The sequence below is a fragment of the Petaurus breviceps genome, unplaced genomic scaffold, assembly GCF_028583685.1.
Source record: "Petaurus breviceps papuanus isolate PSGF00001 unplaced genomic scaffold, PetGlider_PUasm1.0 77, whole genome shotgun sequence".
NCBI classification, from domain to species: Eukaryota; Metazoa; Chordata; class Mammalia; order Diprotodontia; family Petauridae; genus Petaurus; species Petaurus breviceps.
This window is the reverse complement of record NW_027186492.1, coordinates 3,614,074-3,628,456: the sequence shown is the minus strand read 5'-3', so window position 1 is coordinate 3,628,456 and position 14,383 is coordinate 3,614,074. Positions and strand designations below refer to the sequence as shown.

Sequence of the window (14,383 nt, the reverse complement as noted above, 5' to 3'; positions counted from 1 at the left end):
CAGGCCCCCTGGGGGCTAGGTGCTGAGAACTACAGTAAGATCGAGCAGCAAGTCCTCAAACAACTCCTCTTCCCAGAAGAGTGAAGGGCAGATAGAGGGCGCTTAAGGGTCACTCATGCATGGATGGTTTAAGTCTAGCAGCAGCAAGTGGTTTTGTGCACCTGGTGTGGGGGAAGGGAAGCTACAGCTCAGAGCCTGCCTAAGGAAACAGTGTCTCCTGGTGACCAAAAGGAAGAACAGAAGACCTCCTACTGGGTGGAGTGCCACCTGCTGGCCAAGAGAAGGAATGAACATCTCTTGTTCCCCAACCCAACAATGGATCCAGCTGAGAAGGCTCCAAAGATCCTCACCTTGGCTTCCTTCCCAATCCCTCCCACCCCTGGGGGAGGGAAGCAGGGGATGGGTACAAGATTACAGGAGTCTCCTTGGGGGGAGCACTGATGGTCAGAACTACCCTGGCAGCAAGTCCCAAAGAGGATATCAATGCAAAAGTTGGAACAATCTAAACATGCCCCTCACACACACACCTCAGAACCCCCACCCCTTGGATTCCAACCCTGATTCATTCAGCTTCAGACCCTGCTCAGCCTTCCACCGTCATAAAGTGACCAATGCCAGGGACAGCATCACAGTTTAATGTCTTCTAAATCCGAGGAGTGTTATCCCCCACAGTCCTTCCCAAGGATAAGCCATTACAATGGCTTCCTAGGCACAAGGGCACAAATGCCCACCAGCTGGTATCACCCTCTTTTCCCCAGTCTTTTCCCCAGCTCAGGGGATACACGAGGGTCCAGGGAAGTATTTGGACTCCTTGCTCCTCACAAGAAGGGTCCTCTGCAGATTTAGTTGTGAATGCTGGAATCCGAGAGGTTATATACAGTGAGGACTCTACCAAGGGAATGGGAATTGCCTCTAGCCAGGAAAAAGCGCAGAGGCATGGAGACTGCAAAGGGGAAGGCAAAATTTCTAAAGAACAAATGCTCCCAAGACAAGAAGCACTCGGTTAGATTGGCAGGGGTTTGCGGGGGGCCCAAGAATATGGCACCATCTCAAAGAGACAGCAGAAAAGCTGGCAGATCCAGCTCAGAAAAAGGGTTTGGGTGAGATAGGCCCCACAGGGGCACTTATAATCCTGCCTGTCCCTCGCCTCAGTGGAAATGAGAATCACTAGGTGTCTACAGGAGGGACAGGGACTTAGCAGATGGTGTGTTTCTCCATCTTGTGGTGAGCACAGTGACCCCCTAAAGCCAGCTCTGGTGTTCTTCTTCATATCGCTGGGGGTCGATGAAAGGCCGGTCAATGGAACGGATCATCAGCTCCCCACAGTAGACACATTCAGCTGCCACCAGCTCATCCAGGTCGGCTTTGAGCTGTTCCCGGCTGGGTGCCCCTGGAGTCCCTCCTTCTCCCTCTTTGGTGCGGGGTGGGCCTTTGGTGGGAGGTGGGGCAGCCCCTAGCTTTCGCTGGAGCTCCTCCAGACGGGCTTGCTTATAGGCAGGGAGGCCGGGCCTAACAGCCTGTAGGAGGCAGTCAGCGTGGAACATGTGACTGCAAAGAAAGACATAGAAAGGCCGATTGAGCAGGGGGAAGTCGCAGGCTGAGCACTTGTCTTGAGGCTCCACAGTGCCATAGCGCCCACGAAGCTCCTGCAGGTCTCGCCGAATCCGCTGCGCGCTAGCTGTGGCCTCCTCCATCTCCCGCTGGAGCTCATCGATGTGTCGGTTGTAGGCCTGCAGGGAGCTGCAGATGGCCTCCTTGAAGTGGTCAATAGTGACAAAATCAGGAAAGAAAGGCAGCACATCCTCTATTTTGAGGAGAGGACAACTAGCCAGACAGGCCATGGCAGTCTTCACATCTTCTTCCTCCTGCACCACGTGCCGGGCGATCTTCAGCCACAGTTTCTTACGCAGCTCCTCATCCTCTTCTGGCAGATCTGCACACTGTTTAGCTAAGTCCACATCCACCTGGAAGGAATAAAAAGGTTACCAATGGCACACTCTACCTGGCTGGGGAAGGGAGTGGACACAGACGGTCTCCCTGGTCCCCATATCAGACCAAGGAGCCAAAGCAACCTAAGAGTTTGTGCTCCCCGCTTCCTCTGAGCAGCTGGAAGGATAAGAATTTCAGAGAGATGGGAATAAGAAACTCTATTCCTTATTTCTAACCAACATCCCATGGTCCTAATAGGCAATTAGCTTTTAAATTTTAAATAATTCTGATACCAAAAGTCTAAGCCTAGAGGCTTATAGCCCATGTTCTAACTAAGCAATGAACTCAAAGTTCTGCAAGGAAGAGTGGGGACTCTTCTCCCTTTGTTCTGCCTCCCTTGGACCAACCAGAGAAGCCACTGTCGATCCAGAAAGCACAAAGTGACCTATTCTTCTCTGTTCTCACAGTAGCCAATCCTGAATAACAAAGACTCTCTCTTAGCCCATCCATCTCCCACCTGCATACACCCAGAGACAGTTTCTCTCAGACTCTCTCTCAGGACAGCACGAGAACTCTGAACCCCTCACCTGGAGAGCCAAGTCAACGGCCTCTTCATAAAACTCTAACACCTTGTAGACGTGAACACAGGCCCGGTGATGGCCATGCTCCGCACAGAGTCGCAGGGCATATTTGAGGTCATAGTGCACCCGGTGGGGACTGGTCCCTGCCTGCTCCAGGTAGGACAGCAATGAGGCAGCCTGACCTCTTGCGTACAATGAGAGTAGGTAGTTGTGAATGGCTTGCTCAGTCTCCCCTAGCACATTCACACAAAATTCCATGTAGCGGATGGCCTGGCTCACTTGCTGGGCTTCCCCACCTTGGCTGTAGTTCACCAGGGCTGGGATGAGCTGCCGGGCATCCAGTCGGCTGCCCAGCTCAATCCAAGCATCCACCAGCTGTCGAGGAATATGACGAATGAGAATGGGTGAAAATTTATAAAAGAGCTGAGGGTCGTGGTGCCGGGAGAGCACAGCCAAAGCCTCCTCGTAGGCTTCGTGCTGGCAGTGATATGCTACGACCCGCTCATAGTCCTGCATGATCACAGCAAAGTACACCATGTGTTCTGTGTCCCCATGACTGGCCAGCAACTCATGGATCGAGGCTCGGCTGGCAAAGAGCCATTCTTTGTTGCGTGGGCTACTGAGAAAGTCACGGAATCGCTCTCGCGTTTCCCGATAAAGAGGCAAAGAGTCTGTATCACCCTGTAGCGCTCCCAGCCGGCTCAAGTAGAGTTCTGTCAGCCAGGCAGTGAGCAGTGTGGCCTGGGTGCGCTCAGTTGGCTTCAGCCCTGCCAATTTCCGCTGCAAGAATTCTGCCAAGGCCTCCTCCTGTCGAACTTCCAGAAACTTGAGGGCAATCTCTTCAAAGTAGCTTTGGGTCAGGGCATAGCATCGAGCGCTCTCTACATAGCGGCGCTGGCGGAAGCAGAAGTCAGCCTCACGGGCCAGAACTGTGTCTAGGCAGTCAGGTCGCTCACGGCAATATTCCTTGGCCAGGTCAAAACGATTCATATCCAGATAGGTGCGCCAAACATCCCGGGCCTCACGCTGCACATGATAACGGAACACAGCCCGCTCAGTGTGAGCCCACAGGTGGCCTGTAGAGGAGTCTTTCACCATATGTCGTAGTGGCCCAAATTTTTCTAGAAAGTGATCCCGTAACACCACCTGCCCTGTTAATGTACACACTGCTTCTACTCGGTCTGCTAGGAGCAGCAAGAAGTGGAACTGGGTCAAAACGATAGCCAGGGGAGGGCTGGCTCCAGGGCCTACACCAGGTGGATAATCCCATACTCTCTCTTCACTCAGCAAGGAATCGGGACGCCCACAGTCCAATGCTCCATACAGCACACCATCCCCCATCATCCAGGCAAAAGCACGGGGTGCAGAGCGCAGTTTGGGGGTATAGAAAGCCAATTCACTGTAACCCAGATTGCTTGGGAATTCTCGAAAAGGTGGTGGGTGGTCAGTATAGGTGGCAAAGAGCCCTGAAAAGCCCTGGACCTCAGCTCCTTCTGCCACACGGCCTGTAAACTGGAAGAGGCGCTGGCGAGTAGTGGCAATGACAAAACAACGTCCATCAAGGCCACGTTCTGCCTCTATGGAGCACACAGGTGCTGGGCCTCCCTCCTCCATCAGTACATAAAGTGGGCGGAAGTAGAGGTCAGGTGCAGGACCAAAAAGGCCACCTTCACTGGCTGAGAGTTCTGCTTCAAAGATCTGGCCCTGGGCTGTACCCACTAAGATGGGTCCAGTGCTGCTCTCTGTGCCCAGGGCCTTGTTCCAGCCCACGCTCTCCACCAGTTGCCCCTTCCATCGTGCCAATGGCCGAACCTTCTGTCCATTGCGGTTTATGTAGAGGATCTCGGTACTGCTCAGGGCAATCAAGAGGTGTGAGCCTGGAGTAAAAGCGGACAGGAGATGCCAGGACATAGTTTGGCTACTAAGAAATACTACCCCTCCCACCCTCTACCTCATTCCTGAAAACACCACTCTCAAAATGTTTAACATTTTTGGTGGTAGTGACAAACTCCAGGATGATACTCAAACAGTTCTTCCAAATTTCCTATGACCAACTTTTCCTTCTCCCTCCTCATGTTCAACCCTCTCAGTACTTCAGCACATTACCATCTCTTACCAGTGTGATCCAGAAACATCTTATGAACTTTGGCTTCATCTTTGCGTCCCAACTCCACATGATTGGGTTCATTTGCCTTTCCCAGATCAATGCTGTGGGGAAGGAGAGCCACAACTTCACCCCAGAGAAATAAGAACCTATGGGAACAACTCTATCCTGAGATATGACTACACTAAAATCTCTCTCTTCTAGTTGACAATGCAATATGTCAGGGATACCTCAGAATTAAGATAGATTAAAAGTTACTTCCAGGGAGGCTAGGTGGTACAGTGAATAGAACACTGGCCCTGGAGTCAGGAGGACCTGAGTTCAAATCTGACCTCAGACACTTAACACAAAAAACTAGCTGTGTGACCCTGAGCAAGTCACTTAACCCCAATTGCCCTACCTTCCCCCCTCCAAAAGAAATTTTTTTTAAAGTTACTTCCAAAAAAAATTCTAACTAAATTACTTCCTCTTCCTACAATAGAGCAGTGGCTTTGGTATTTTGAAGTAACTCCAGAATTACCACCAACCTCTTCCCCACTCCCATAAGCTGCTTCCTCTGTCTGGCTGTTTGGACCCTGAGTTACCGGAGTAGGGTGTCCTTGCCCAGGCTCATGCAGAGTTGATTGCAGGAGACCACAAGGCTGGTGATACGGTCAGAGGGAGTAAAGTCAATCCGCTGCTTGGTAAAGATGGGTGCCTCCTTTTCCAGTGGGGCATTTACAAACCCTGTAATCAAGAAAGGAGAGGAAAGTAAAATCTAGAAAGTAAAAAGTGAAGTATGGCATTCCCTACTTATGTAACAACACCTTAGCTCTTCTCTATTTTTTGGCTCAACTTCGCAGCCAATAACTTAGTCTGGGATCTGAATAGGCACTTACTCAGCCTTTGGCGTCTTCTCACATATCTGAAAAAGGGATCCTTAACACTTTCAATGAATCCTTGGACTGTTTCTGACTCTGCTACACCTGCTCCCATTCTGAAGGGTTGTGTTTACTCATCAATGTCTTTGCCATTACATTCCCTGAATTTTTACAGAATCAGCAAGCCTAACTCAAAACTCAGTTATAGTGAGTCTATTTTATTAGCTCCTGTTCAACTGAAACAGCAACTTTTGGAGTGAACTACCAGGGTAGTGATAAAATTTGCTGAATGGAGGAGTGTCCTGGAAGAACTGATGTAATATTGGAGTTAACTGTAACTGTTTCCTCTGGGGGGAGTGGGGAGAAGAATCTCAAGAAGAAACATCAATTCCAACTCCAAGTCTTGAGTCCTCTTTTTTATCTACCTAATCTACACAACAAGGGTAGCTAGATGGCAAAAATGGACAAAGTACTATCCCTGGAGTCAGGAAGACCTGAGTTCAAATACAACCTCACAAACTTCCTAGCTGTATGACCCTGGGCAAATCACTTCACCCTGTTTGCCTCAGTTTCCTCTTCTGTAAAATGATCTAGAGAATGAAAATGGCAAAACACTCCAATCTTTGCCAAGATGGGGTTACAAAATCAGACACAACCGAAACGACTGAACAACAAAAATCTACACAATGACCATAGTCATCACCCTTTCCAGAACTACTCTCCAATTCCATTCCTTTGAAATTCTTCATCCCCTGCCCTGATCTTTACCCTGAACAAAGGCTTCCCTCTCTCTCCCACCAACCCCATTATTTATTCAAACTCAATGCATCTCAATGACAGAACTGGTACAATCCAGCCTCTTAATATTTTACATTATCTAGGTGAATTCACTGACTCTATGAGCCTTACTTTCCTAATCCGTAAAATGGTGTTAATAATGCCTGCAGTTCTCATGTCACAGGGTTGTTGGAGGAAAATGCTCTGCAAACTTCAAGTTCTAAGAAAACGTGTGTTGTTGGCATCCTCAATTCAGTTCATTCATTCAAACATTTATTAAGCAGCTGCTATGTTCAGGGTGCTGTGCTAGGAGCCCAGAGAGGAAGGGTTCTTCTGGACCTCAAGGAGCTTAGAGAAATGGGAAGTGACACGGAGAAAAAGGGACTCGCCCAAGTCAGCTGACAGCGCTTGCCTCGGTTATTCTGGACGCCAACCATGCACCCAGGGGCATCCAGGAGCCCAGGCCCCCTCCCAGGGAATGGGCGCGGGGTCTCTCGAGGCCGGGATGCGCACGGAGCGCAGGCCCTGCCCCGGCCCCTCCTCAGCTCTCTCGGCTCTCGCTTACCCGAGTGGGGGATGCCCACGCTGGGGCAGCTCGGCTGCAGGACCGCCGAGCGCGACAGCGAGTCTTCGTACTCGTCCAGGATGGACGCCATGGCAGCCGGCCTCTCGGCTCCCCCGCCGGGGACCCGCGACGGAAACGGTAACCCTCCTTGCCTCCGGGACACCGACCCCTCGCGCCCCAGGAACCAAGAGCCCTCCCCCGCGAAAGCGGGGAGCCCTCCCTAGCCTCTCTGCCTCACGCGACCCAGCCACTGCCCGGTCTGGGCGCAGGCAGCTCAGCTGACTCCGGCGCCGTGACGTAACGTAACATGGCGCGGCGGGCGTGCGCACCTGCGGTGTCGCCACTTCCTCTGCCCAAGGAGCAGGCACTACGCATGCGCCGGCCAATTTTCTTCCGAGCATGCGCGAAAGGACGGGGGTGGGGCGAGGGATACTTCTTCCCCCCCCCCCCTCCCAGGTCCCTTTTTCCCTTGTCTCTTCCCTCTGCAAGCTCCCTCCTCCTTGCTTCCCTCTCCCTTCCTCCCCTCCCTCTTCTTTCTTCCTCTGCCTCTTCTCTTCCTCAACTCCCCTTCCCTTTCTTTCCTTCTCTCCTCCCTACCCTCCTCCTTCCCTTCTATTTTCCCTCCTTCCACTCCCCTTTCTTTTCCCTCCCTTCCCTTCCTTCTCTCCCCTCCCTTCTCCCTTTTTTCCTCTTCTCCTCTTCCCCCTCCCTTTTCTTCCCTCCTCCCCGCCTCCATCCTCCCTCCTTCCCTCATCCCGCCTTTTACAGATGAAGCTGAAGCACAGAGAGGTTAAGCGATTTGTACAGGATCACACAGCTAGTAAGTGTCTGAGGCCAGATTTGAATTTATGAAGAGGAGTCTTCCTGATTCCAAGCCCAGTGCTCTGTCCACCAAGATATTGTGCCAGCTAGACAAGTTTAAATCCAGCCTTGGATCCTTAAGAGCTGTGTGACTTTGGTCAAGTTACTTAACTGCTATTTGCCTCAGTTTTCTCATCTGTAAAACAGGCATAATAACAGCATCTACCTCCCAAGGCTGTTGTTAGGATCAAATGAGATAATATGTGTAAAACACTTGGCACTTAGTAGGTGTTATATAAATATTAGTTATTTTTATTATCATTATTGCTATATAAACTCCAGTGGTCCCCTGTCACCTCCAGGATTAGATATAAAATCCCATTTGACATTCAAAACCCTTGAAAACCTGCCCCTCCCCTTTCAGTGTTCTTACATCTTATGCTCTTCTCCCATATGCTTTTGATCCAGTGACACTGACCACCCTGCTGTTCCTTAAATAAGACACTTCTGTTGACTCTGAGCATTTTCCCTGGTTGCCTCCATTCCTGCAATTCTCTCTCTTCTCCTCTCTGCCTCTAGGTTTCCCTGCCTTCCTTCAAGTATCTACTAAAGTTCTACCTTCTAAAGGAAGCCTTTCTCAATCCCGCCTAATTCTATGTCTTCACTGTTTATTATTTCCAGTTTATCCTATTGTATATAGCTGCTTGTTTGTACATAATTATTTGTATGTTATCTTTCTCATTAGACTGTGAGGTCCTTAGGATCTGGTAGTCTTTTGCCTTACTTTGTAACTCCAGTATTTTGCACAGTGCCTGGCACATAGGAGGAAGTACTTTATAAATATTTATGGAGTGACACAGGTAGTAAGTAGCAGAGCATAAATTTGGGCTCCAGGTTTCCTACCTCTGAATTCCCCAGTCCATTGCTTATATCACTACACAATGTTGTCTTTCTCATGCCTACCTCCAGCCCTATCCAACTTCTTTCTTAGAGGGCCTGAGTACCCCCCCCAAAACAATTGCTTGCATCTCTAGCACCAGCCCAGTTTTGAACTCCCAACCTGACCTCAGCAACTTCCTCTACTCCCCTGTCCCCTCCTAGATCTCCCTCTTACCTATCTTTCCTCTGTTGGCTTCTTCCTTGGAACAGCCCCCTTTATTTTTTCTACTCCTCTGCCTCTCCCCTCCCCCTAAAAATTCCTGCCTCACCCTGCCCTTTTTTTTTCCTTAGCAAAACTTCCCACTTATCCTTTCTAATCCTGGTATCATAGGATTATAGATTCAAAGACTGCTGGTTTGTTTTCCCAAAACCAGGCTGCAGTTGCTCAAGGTTTGGGGCTGACCCCTGGGCAGGGGATGGGCTTACTATGCCTTTCCCATGCCCAGTTAAAAAAGGAGTTTAGCAAGCTGTCCCTTCTCCCACACAATCTAGGGCCAAGAAAACGAAGAACTGGTTACCCAGGTCAGCTACAGGTCATCTCCAGGAGTATCATCTTGTCTTGCCCTAGAGCTTGTCTCTCTGGAGTCAAGCAAGGGTGGGGATGGGAAAGTTGTGATTTCAGAGAAGTAATAACAGCTGATATTTATATAGTAGTTTAAGGTTTGCAAAGTGCTTTACATGTAATATTCCATCAGCTCCACAACAAACCTGTGAGGAGGCACAGACCTAGCTGTGTGTCCTTAAGCAAATTATTTATTATATTAGAAACTCTGCTTCCTTAACTGTAAAACTGGGATGGTGAGAGCACCTCTCTTACAGGAACCTGAGGATTAAATGAGCTAATAATATGTAAAGTGATTTACAAATCTTAAGGGGCTATTATTATTCCCATTTTACAACTGAGGCTTAGACTTTAAATGTGCAGGAGCTGGGATTTGAACATGGGTCTTATTGATGCCAAGTTCAATGTTCTTCTATCCATCCACTCTGCCACATTGTCTTCCAAATTCTGTTAGTGTTAGGCTTCTGTGGAGTTAGTAGGAGCACGAAATCAAGCCAGTCAACAAGAATCTACTAAGCACCTACTATCTATGCTCTGAGACTGTGCTAGAGGTTGAAAATATAAGCAAAAAAAAAATGAAACAATCCCTCCTTGGAAGGAATTTACATTCTAAGTTGTAGAAGTGATGGGGTGCTTGGGATCTATATTCATAACATCAATTTGTAAAACCAGTTTGTAACATCAGTCTGTAAAACTTTGTAACATCAGTTTGTAAAACTAGTTTCTAAAATCACACTCCATCCCTCCCCCCCCCAGCCCCACAGCATTTTCTCTTCTCCTTCCCCCCCCCCCCCCCCCCCCCCAGCTTCAGAGCATTAACTCTGCCCAGCAACAACTCTTGAATTGTTTATCTCAGCTTGGAACAGTAACAAGCTATTCTTATGAATCCTTCACTAAAGTATCTATAAACATTCCAGTTTAGGCAACTATTATCTCCCCCTTGTATAGTGTCCCGATGCCCCCATCTCTAGATTGACTCCTTGGCTGCCTCAATGAATCCTTCAGGACCCTATCTCTGGGTTAACTCCTTAGCCTATTATCCACTGATTCTCCGTTTAGCCTTGGTTCCCAGACATCAATCTTGTCAAACATGACACTGATGGGTGGCAGACTGGGCACTTCTCAGTCAGCCCTTGACCGATAGCTGCTGACTTAGTGACGTTTCAAGCCTAAAACCACACCTCCAGGTAGCCCCCCTTGGGCTTTTTCCCAGTGAATTATGGGCAATACACCTGCGCAGTTACATTAAAAATGCATGTTCCTTTAAACACTGGCTCACCTTAACTCCTCCCTAATCCCAATCTTAATCACCTAGTTAACATAATTGGCACGGGTTCTACTATGGATTCTCCTATAAAAATCTTAATTCTACCCCTTTGAGGTTGCAGGTCCCCTAAAAGACTCTCACCTGCTGTACAGACTAACAATAAACTTGCAGGTCCCCTAAGGGTCCTTGCCCACTGTAAAGCATACAATAAACTTTTACAACTCTGACTCCAAGTTGGCTTGGGCTGAATTCTTTCAAGACTGAATCGAAGGTTTTCTGGTCTTAAGATAGGATCAGAGTGTCTGCTGAACCTATTGTGAGCCATCCCTCATCAGAAGGAAGAGAGAGCTCCTTGAGAGCCCTTGTTCAGTAGTTTCAGTCATGTCTGATTCTTTGTGATCCCATTTGGGGTTTTCTTGGCAAAGATACTAGAGTAGTTTGCCATTTCCTTTTCCAGATCATTTTACAGATGAGGAAACTAAGGCACACAGCTAGTAAGTGTCTGAGGCTGGATTTGAACTCAGGTCTTCTTGACAGCCTGGGTTGCTGTTATTATTGATTTTTGTATCCTAGTGTCTCCCTAGCACCAAACCTTACATGTAGTAGCAGTCTATTGAATGTTGAAATGAACTACTGGGACTTCCATTCCCAACCTACCTAGTTAGATGGCCAAGCTAGATATATTCTCTTCTAAGCACACACAGTCTGTTGCTGCTGTTGTCATTGTTGTTGTGGCTGACTATACAGCTAAAGTGAATGGTTCCACCAAGTACGTGGAAAATAATTGAGGGAGTAACTTCATCATCTTTCTCCCTAAACCTGCCCTCCCCAGACCTTCTCTGTTTCAGTGAATGCCACATTATCCTCCAATCATCCAGGCTTCTACCTGGGAGTCTCTTTGCCTCTCTATCTCATCTCACACATCCAGTCAGTCCTGTCCCTTCTGTCTCTCCCCTACACTATCATCCAATTACCTTGGTGATCATAACAAACTTTAACTGGTTTTTCTGCATCCAGCTATCCCATTTTCAATTCAACATCCACACTGCTGCTCCCGTAATGTACTACAGTGTTCTACCCCTTTATTCAAAAGCTTCTTTTTGTCAGTCTACTAGGGTATAACGTTCTACCTCTGACTTTCAGGATTCTCCCAAACCTGGTCCCTACTTACCTATTCAACTTTATCTTATACTACTCACCTTCATATTTCCTATGTTCTAAACAAATTAGGCTACTCATTATTCCCCCTTCTCAATTTGCCCTCTCAAATCAGTGAATGACAAACATTTACTAAAATCTTACTATATGTTAGAAGCTGGTAATACAAAAGAAAAGTGAACCAGTTTCTGTTCTCAAGAATTTTACATTTTACTGGCAGGATGAGAGATGTTCACAGACAATTAAATGCAAATAATTAAACAGATACACACTCATGTATTACACACACACATATCCTATTGTGTTTGGGAAAGGGAGTTCTAATAATTGTAGAAATTAGGAGAGGCCTCTTCAAGGTGGTATTATTTGAGCAGGAACCCCATGGCTTCAAGATCCTAGAGAAAAGAGGGAAAGTATTCTAGATATGGAGGACAGTAAAGTTCCAGTGCATGGTAAGGAAGGGAGCCTGGGATAGGTTAGGCAGGTTTATTAATACAGCCAGGCAGGGATAGAGCTCTGGCAGGGAGAGAGTCATATATGGCTTCCCTTGTCCCCAACATGGGGCAGTATGCTAAGTGGTGGCACTTATGAATAGCAGGGTATTCTCTTGAAGGTGAAGGCCCAGAATCCTGAGGACAAGAATTTACATAAAGTTTTCATTCTAAGGGTCTGCTTTGGCAGCTGACACTCACATCTATGGTGGGGCAGTCAAGGAGCATGGACCAGTAGTAAAAGGTGGAGAGAGTAGGAGGGTTCTAAAATTAACTAGGAAAGCCTATAGAAAATTCCAACTGGCAAGGTAGAATTATAGCTATGCCACACCAGCAAACCATATCTAGCTAGAACTGAATTCATTTTAATCTTTAGTATACCAGAGTTGTGTAACCCTATGTGGCCCTAAGAGAGTGGGACCACAGATTCTTCTTTTTATTCGAATTGCAAGGGCAAAGAGTTGAAAGACAGAATGTTATGTATGGGGGAAAAGTAAATAGGCCAGTTTGCCTCAAGTGTTTGAATGTCTGAGTCATTTGTAATTATCCCAGAAAGATATGCTGGAGCCATGTTTCAACATAAACAAGGTTGCTCTGTCAACTCTCACCAGTATGATTGGTTAGTCCTAGGGTCATTATACACTGTGCTAGATAGATACTGGTAATACCATCATCAAAAAAAAAAAAGATAGGGCAGCTAGGTGTCGCAGTGAATAGAGCACTGGCCCTAGAGTCAGGAGGACCTGAGGTCAAATCCGGCCTCAGACACTTAATACAAAAACTAGCTCTGTGACCTTGGGCAAGTCACTGAACTCCAATTGCCCCTCTAAAAAGCAAAAAAAAAAAAAAAAAAGATATATTTCCTGCCTCCAAGGAGATTAAATGGTAGAGGGAAGACATTTGTCCATAAGTAGATAAGATATAAGTCAGAATATGATTAAGTGTATAGGAGAGGTCAAAAGCATGAGATAGTCAAGGAAAGATGGATAACTTCTGCTTGAGGAAATTATGGAAGGATTCATTTAAGAAACCTTCATTGGGTTTCTTAGAAAGAAGTGGGTCTTCAAGAAAGAGAAGGATTAGGGGCAGCTAGGTGGCACAGTGAATAGAGCACCAGCCATGGAGTCAGGAGGACCTGAGTTCAAATTCAACCTCAGCCACTTAACACAAAACTAGCCGTGTGACCTTGGGCAAGTCACAACCTCAATTTCTCTACCTTCCTCCCTGCAAAAAAAAAAAAAAAAAAGGCAGAGATGTGAAGAGAATCCACTCCAGTATTGGGATTTGACTTGTACAAATATAAAGAACTGAGAAAGAACAGCATCAACCAATTAATAGGTATTTATTAAGTATGTGTGCCAGGGACTGGGTTAGGTGCTGGGAATACAAATTCAAAGAAGGAAACAATCCCTATTTGCAAAGAGCTTATATTCTAGTGGGGAGACGATGAGTACATATAAAAATGTATAGAGCATAAATATAAAGTGGATAGATACAAATATGCACAGAATTCTCGGATAAAGGGCATTAGCAACCTGAGCTACATTTTATTTTAGTTTAGTTTTAATAATATTTTATTTTTTCCAATTACACGTAAAGACAATTTTTAAACATTCATTGTTTTTATAAGATTTTGAATAACAAATTTTTCTCTCTCTCTCCCATCCCTCTCTTCTCCCTAAGACAGTAAGCAATTTGCTATACCTTATATGTGTGCAATCACGTAAAACATATTTTCATATTAGTCATGTTTGTATAAGATGAAAGAACAAAAGGAACAAACTAAGAAAAAAATAAAGTGAAAACAGCATACTCCAATCTGCATTCAGATTCCATAGTTCTTTTTCTGGATGTAGATAGCATTTTCCATCATGAGTCTTTTGGAATTGTCTTGGATCATTGTACTACTGAGAACTAAGTCAATCACACTTGATCATTATACAATGTTACTGTTACTGTGTACAGTGTTCTGGTTCTGCTCACTTCACTCAGCATCAGTTCATGTGAGTCTTTCTGGATTTTTCTGAAATCTTCCTCTGAGCTATATTAAGAAAGAGGGAGTATGAAACCAGAGGGCAAACAGTAAGTAGTTTACTGGCACAAGTATTCAGAAAGAAGTATGAATTAGTGCAGGAAGGATGGGTTGGCACCAGGTTGTAGAGGGTCTTGTATGCCAGGGGAAAAAGAATATATTTTATTCAGAAGACAATAAGGAGACAGTGGAGTTTTTTGAGTGACAGGATGAAGTTTCTACATTAAGAAGATGATTTTGGCTTTGGTATAAAGGATGACATGGAGAGGGGAGAGAGAGAGAGAGAGAGAGAGAGAGAGAGAGAGAGAGAGAGAGAG

At 46.6% G+C, this 14,383-nt stretch overlaps 1 protein-coding gene across 2 annotated transcripts; it reads right to left on the bottom strand.

Moving 5' to 3' along the window:
* Positions 1 to 619: 619 nt before the first annotated feature.
* On the bottom strand, positions 620 to 7,149 carry VPS18 (VPS18 core subunit of CORVET and HOPS complexes). Of its 2 annotated transcripts, XM_069105760.1 has the most exons (5): positions 6,817 to 7,149; positions 5,199 to 5,340; positions 4,627 to 4,718; positions 2,517 to 4,387; positions 620 to 1,964 (listed from the first exon to the last, which is right to left on the bottom strand). In XM_069105760.1, exons 1-5 carry the CDS (start codon positions 6,905 to 6,907, stop codon positions 1,242 to 1,244), a joined length of 2,919 nt encoding a protein of 972 aa, XP_068961861.1. In that variant the 5' UTR covers positions 6,908 to 7,149; the 3' UTR covers positions 620 to 1,241. The 2 variants fall into 2 exon arrangements, with proteins under 2 accessions (XP_068961861.1, XP_068961862.1); XM_069105761.1 differs by lacking the exon at positions 6,817 to 7,149 and having other exon boundaries at positions 5,142 to 5,269.
* Positions 7,150 to 14,383: the final 7,234 nt, after the last annotated feature.

Bases quoted from the DNA above. Each gene is read 5' to 3' on its own strand.
- VPS18 (XM_069105760.1), bottom strand. From the start codon at position 6,907: ATGGCGTCCATCCTGGACGAGTACGAAGACTCGCTGTCGCGCTCGGCG. The intron at 4,719-5,198 runs GTAACTCAGGGT...CCTTCCCCACAG, and splicing joins GGCAAGGACACCCTACTCCG to CATTGATCTGGGAAAGGCAA. The intron at 4,388-4,626 runs GTAAGAGATGGT...CTTTTACTCCAG, and splicing joins GATGTTTCTGGATCACACTG to GCTCACACCTCTTGATTGCC.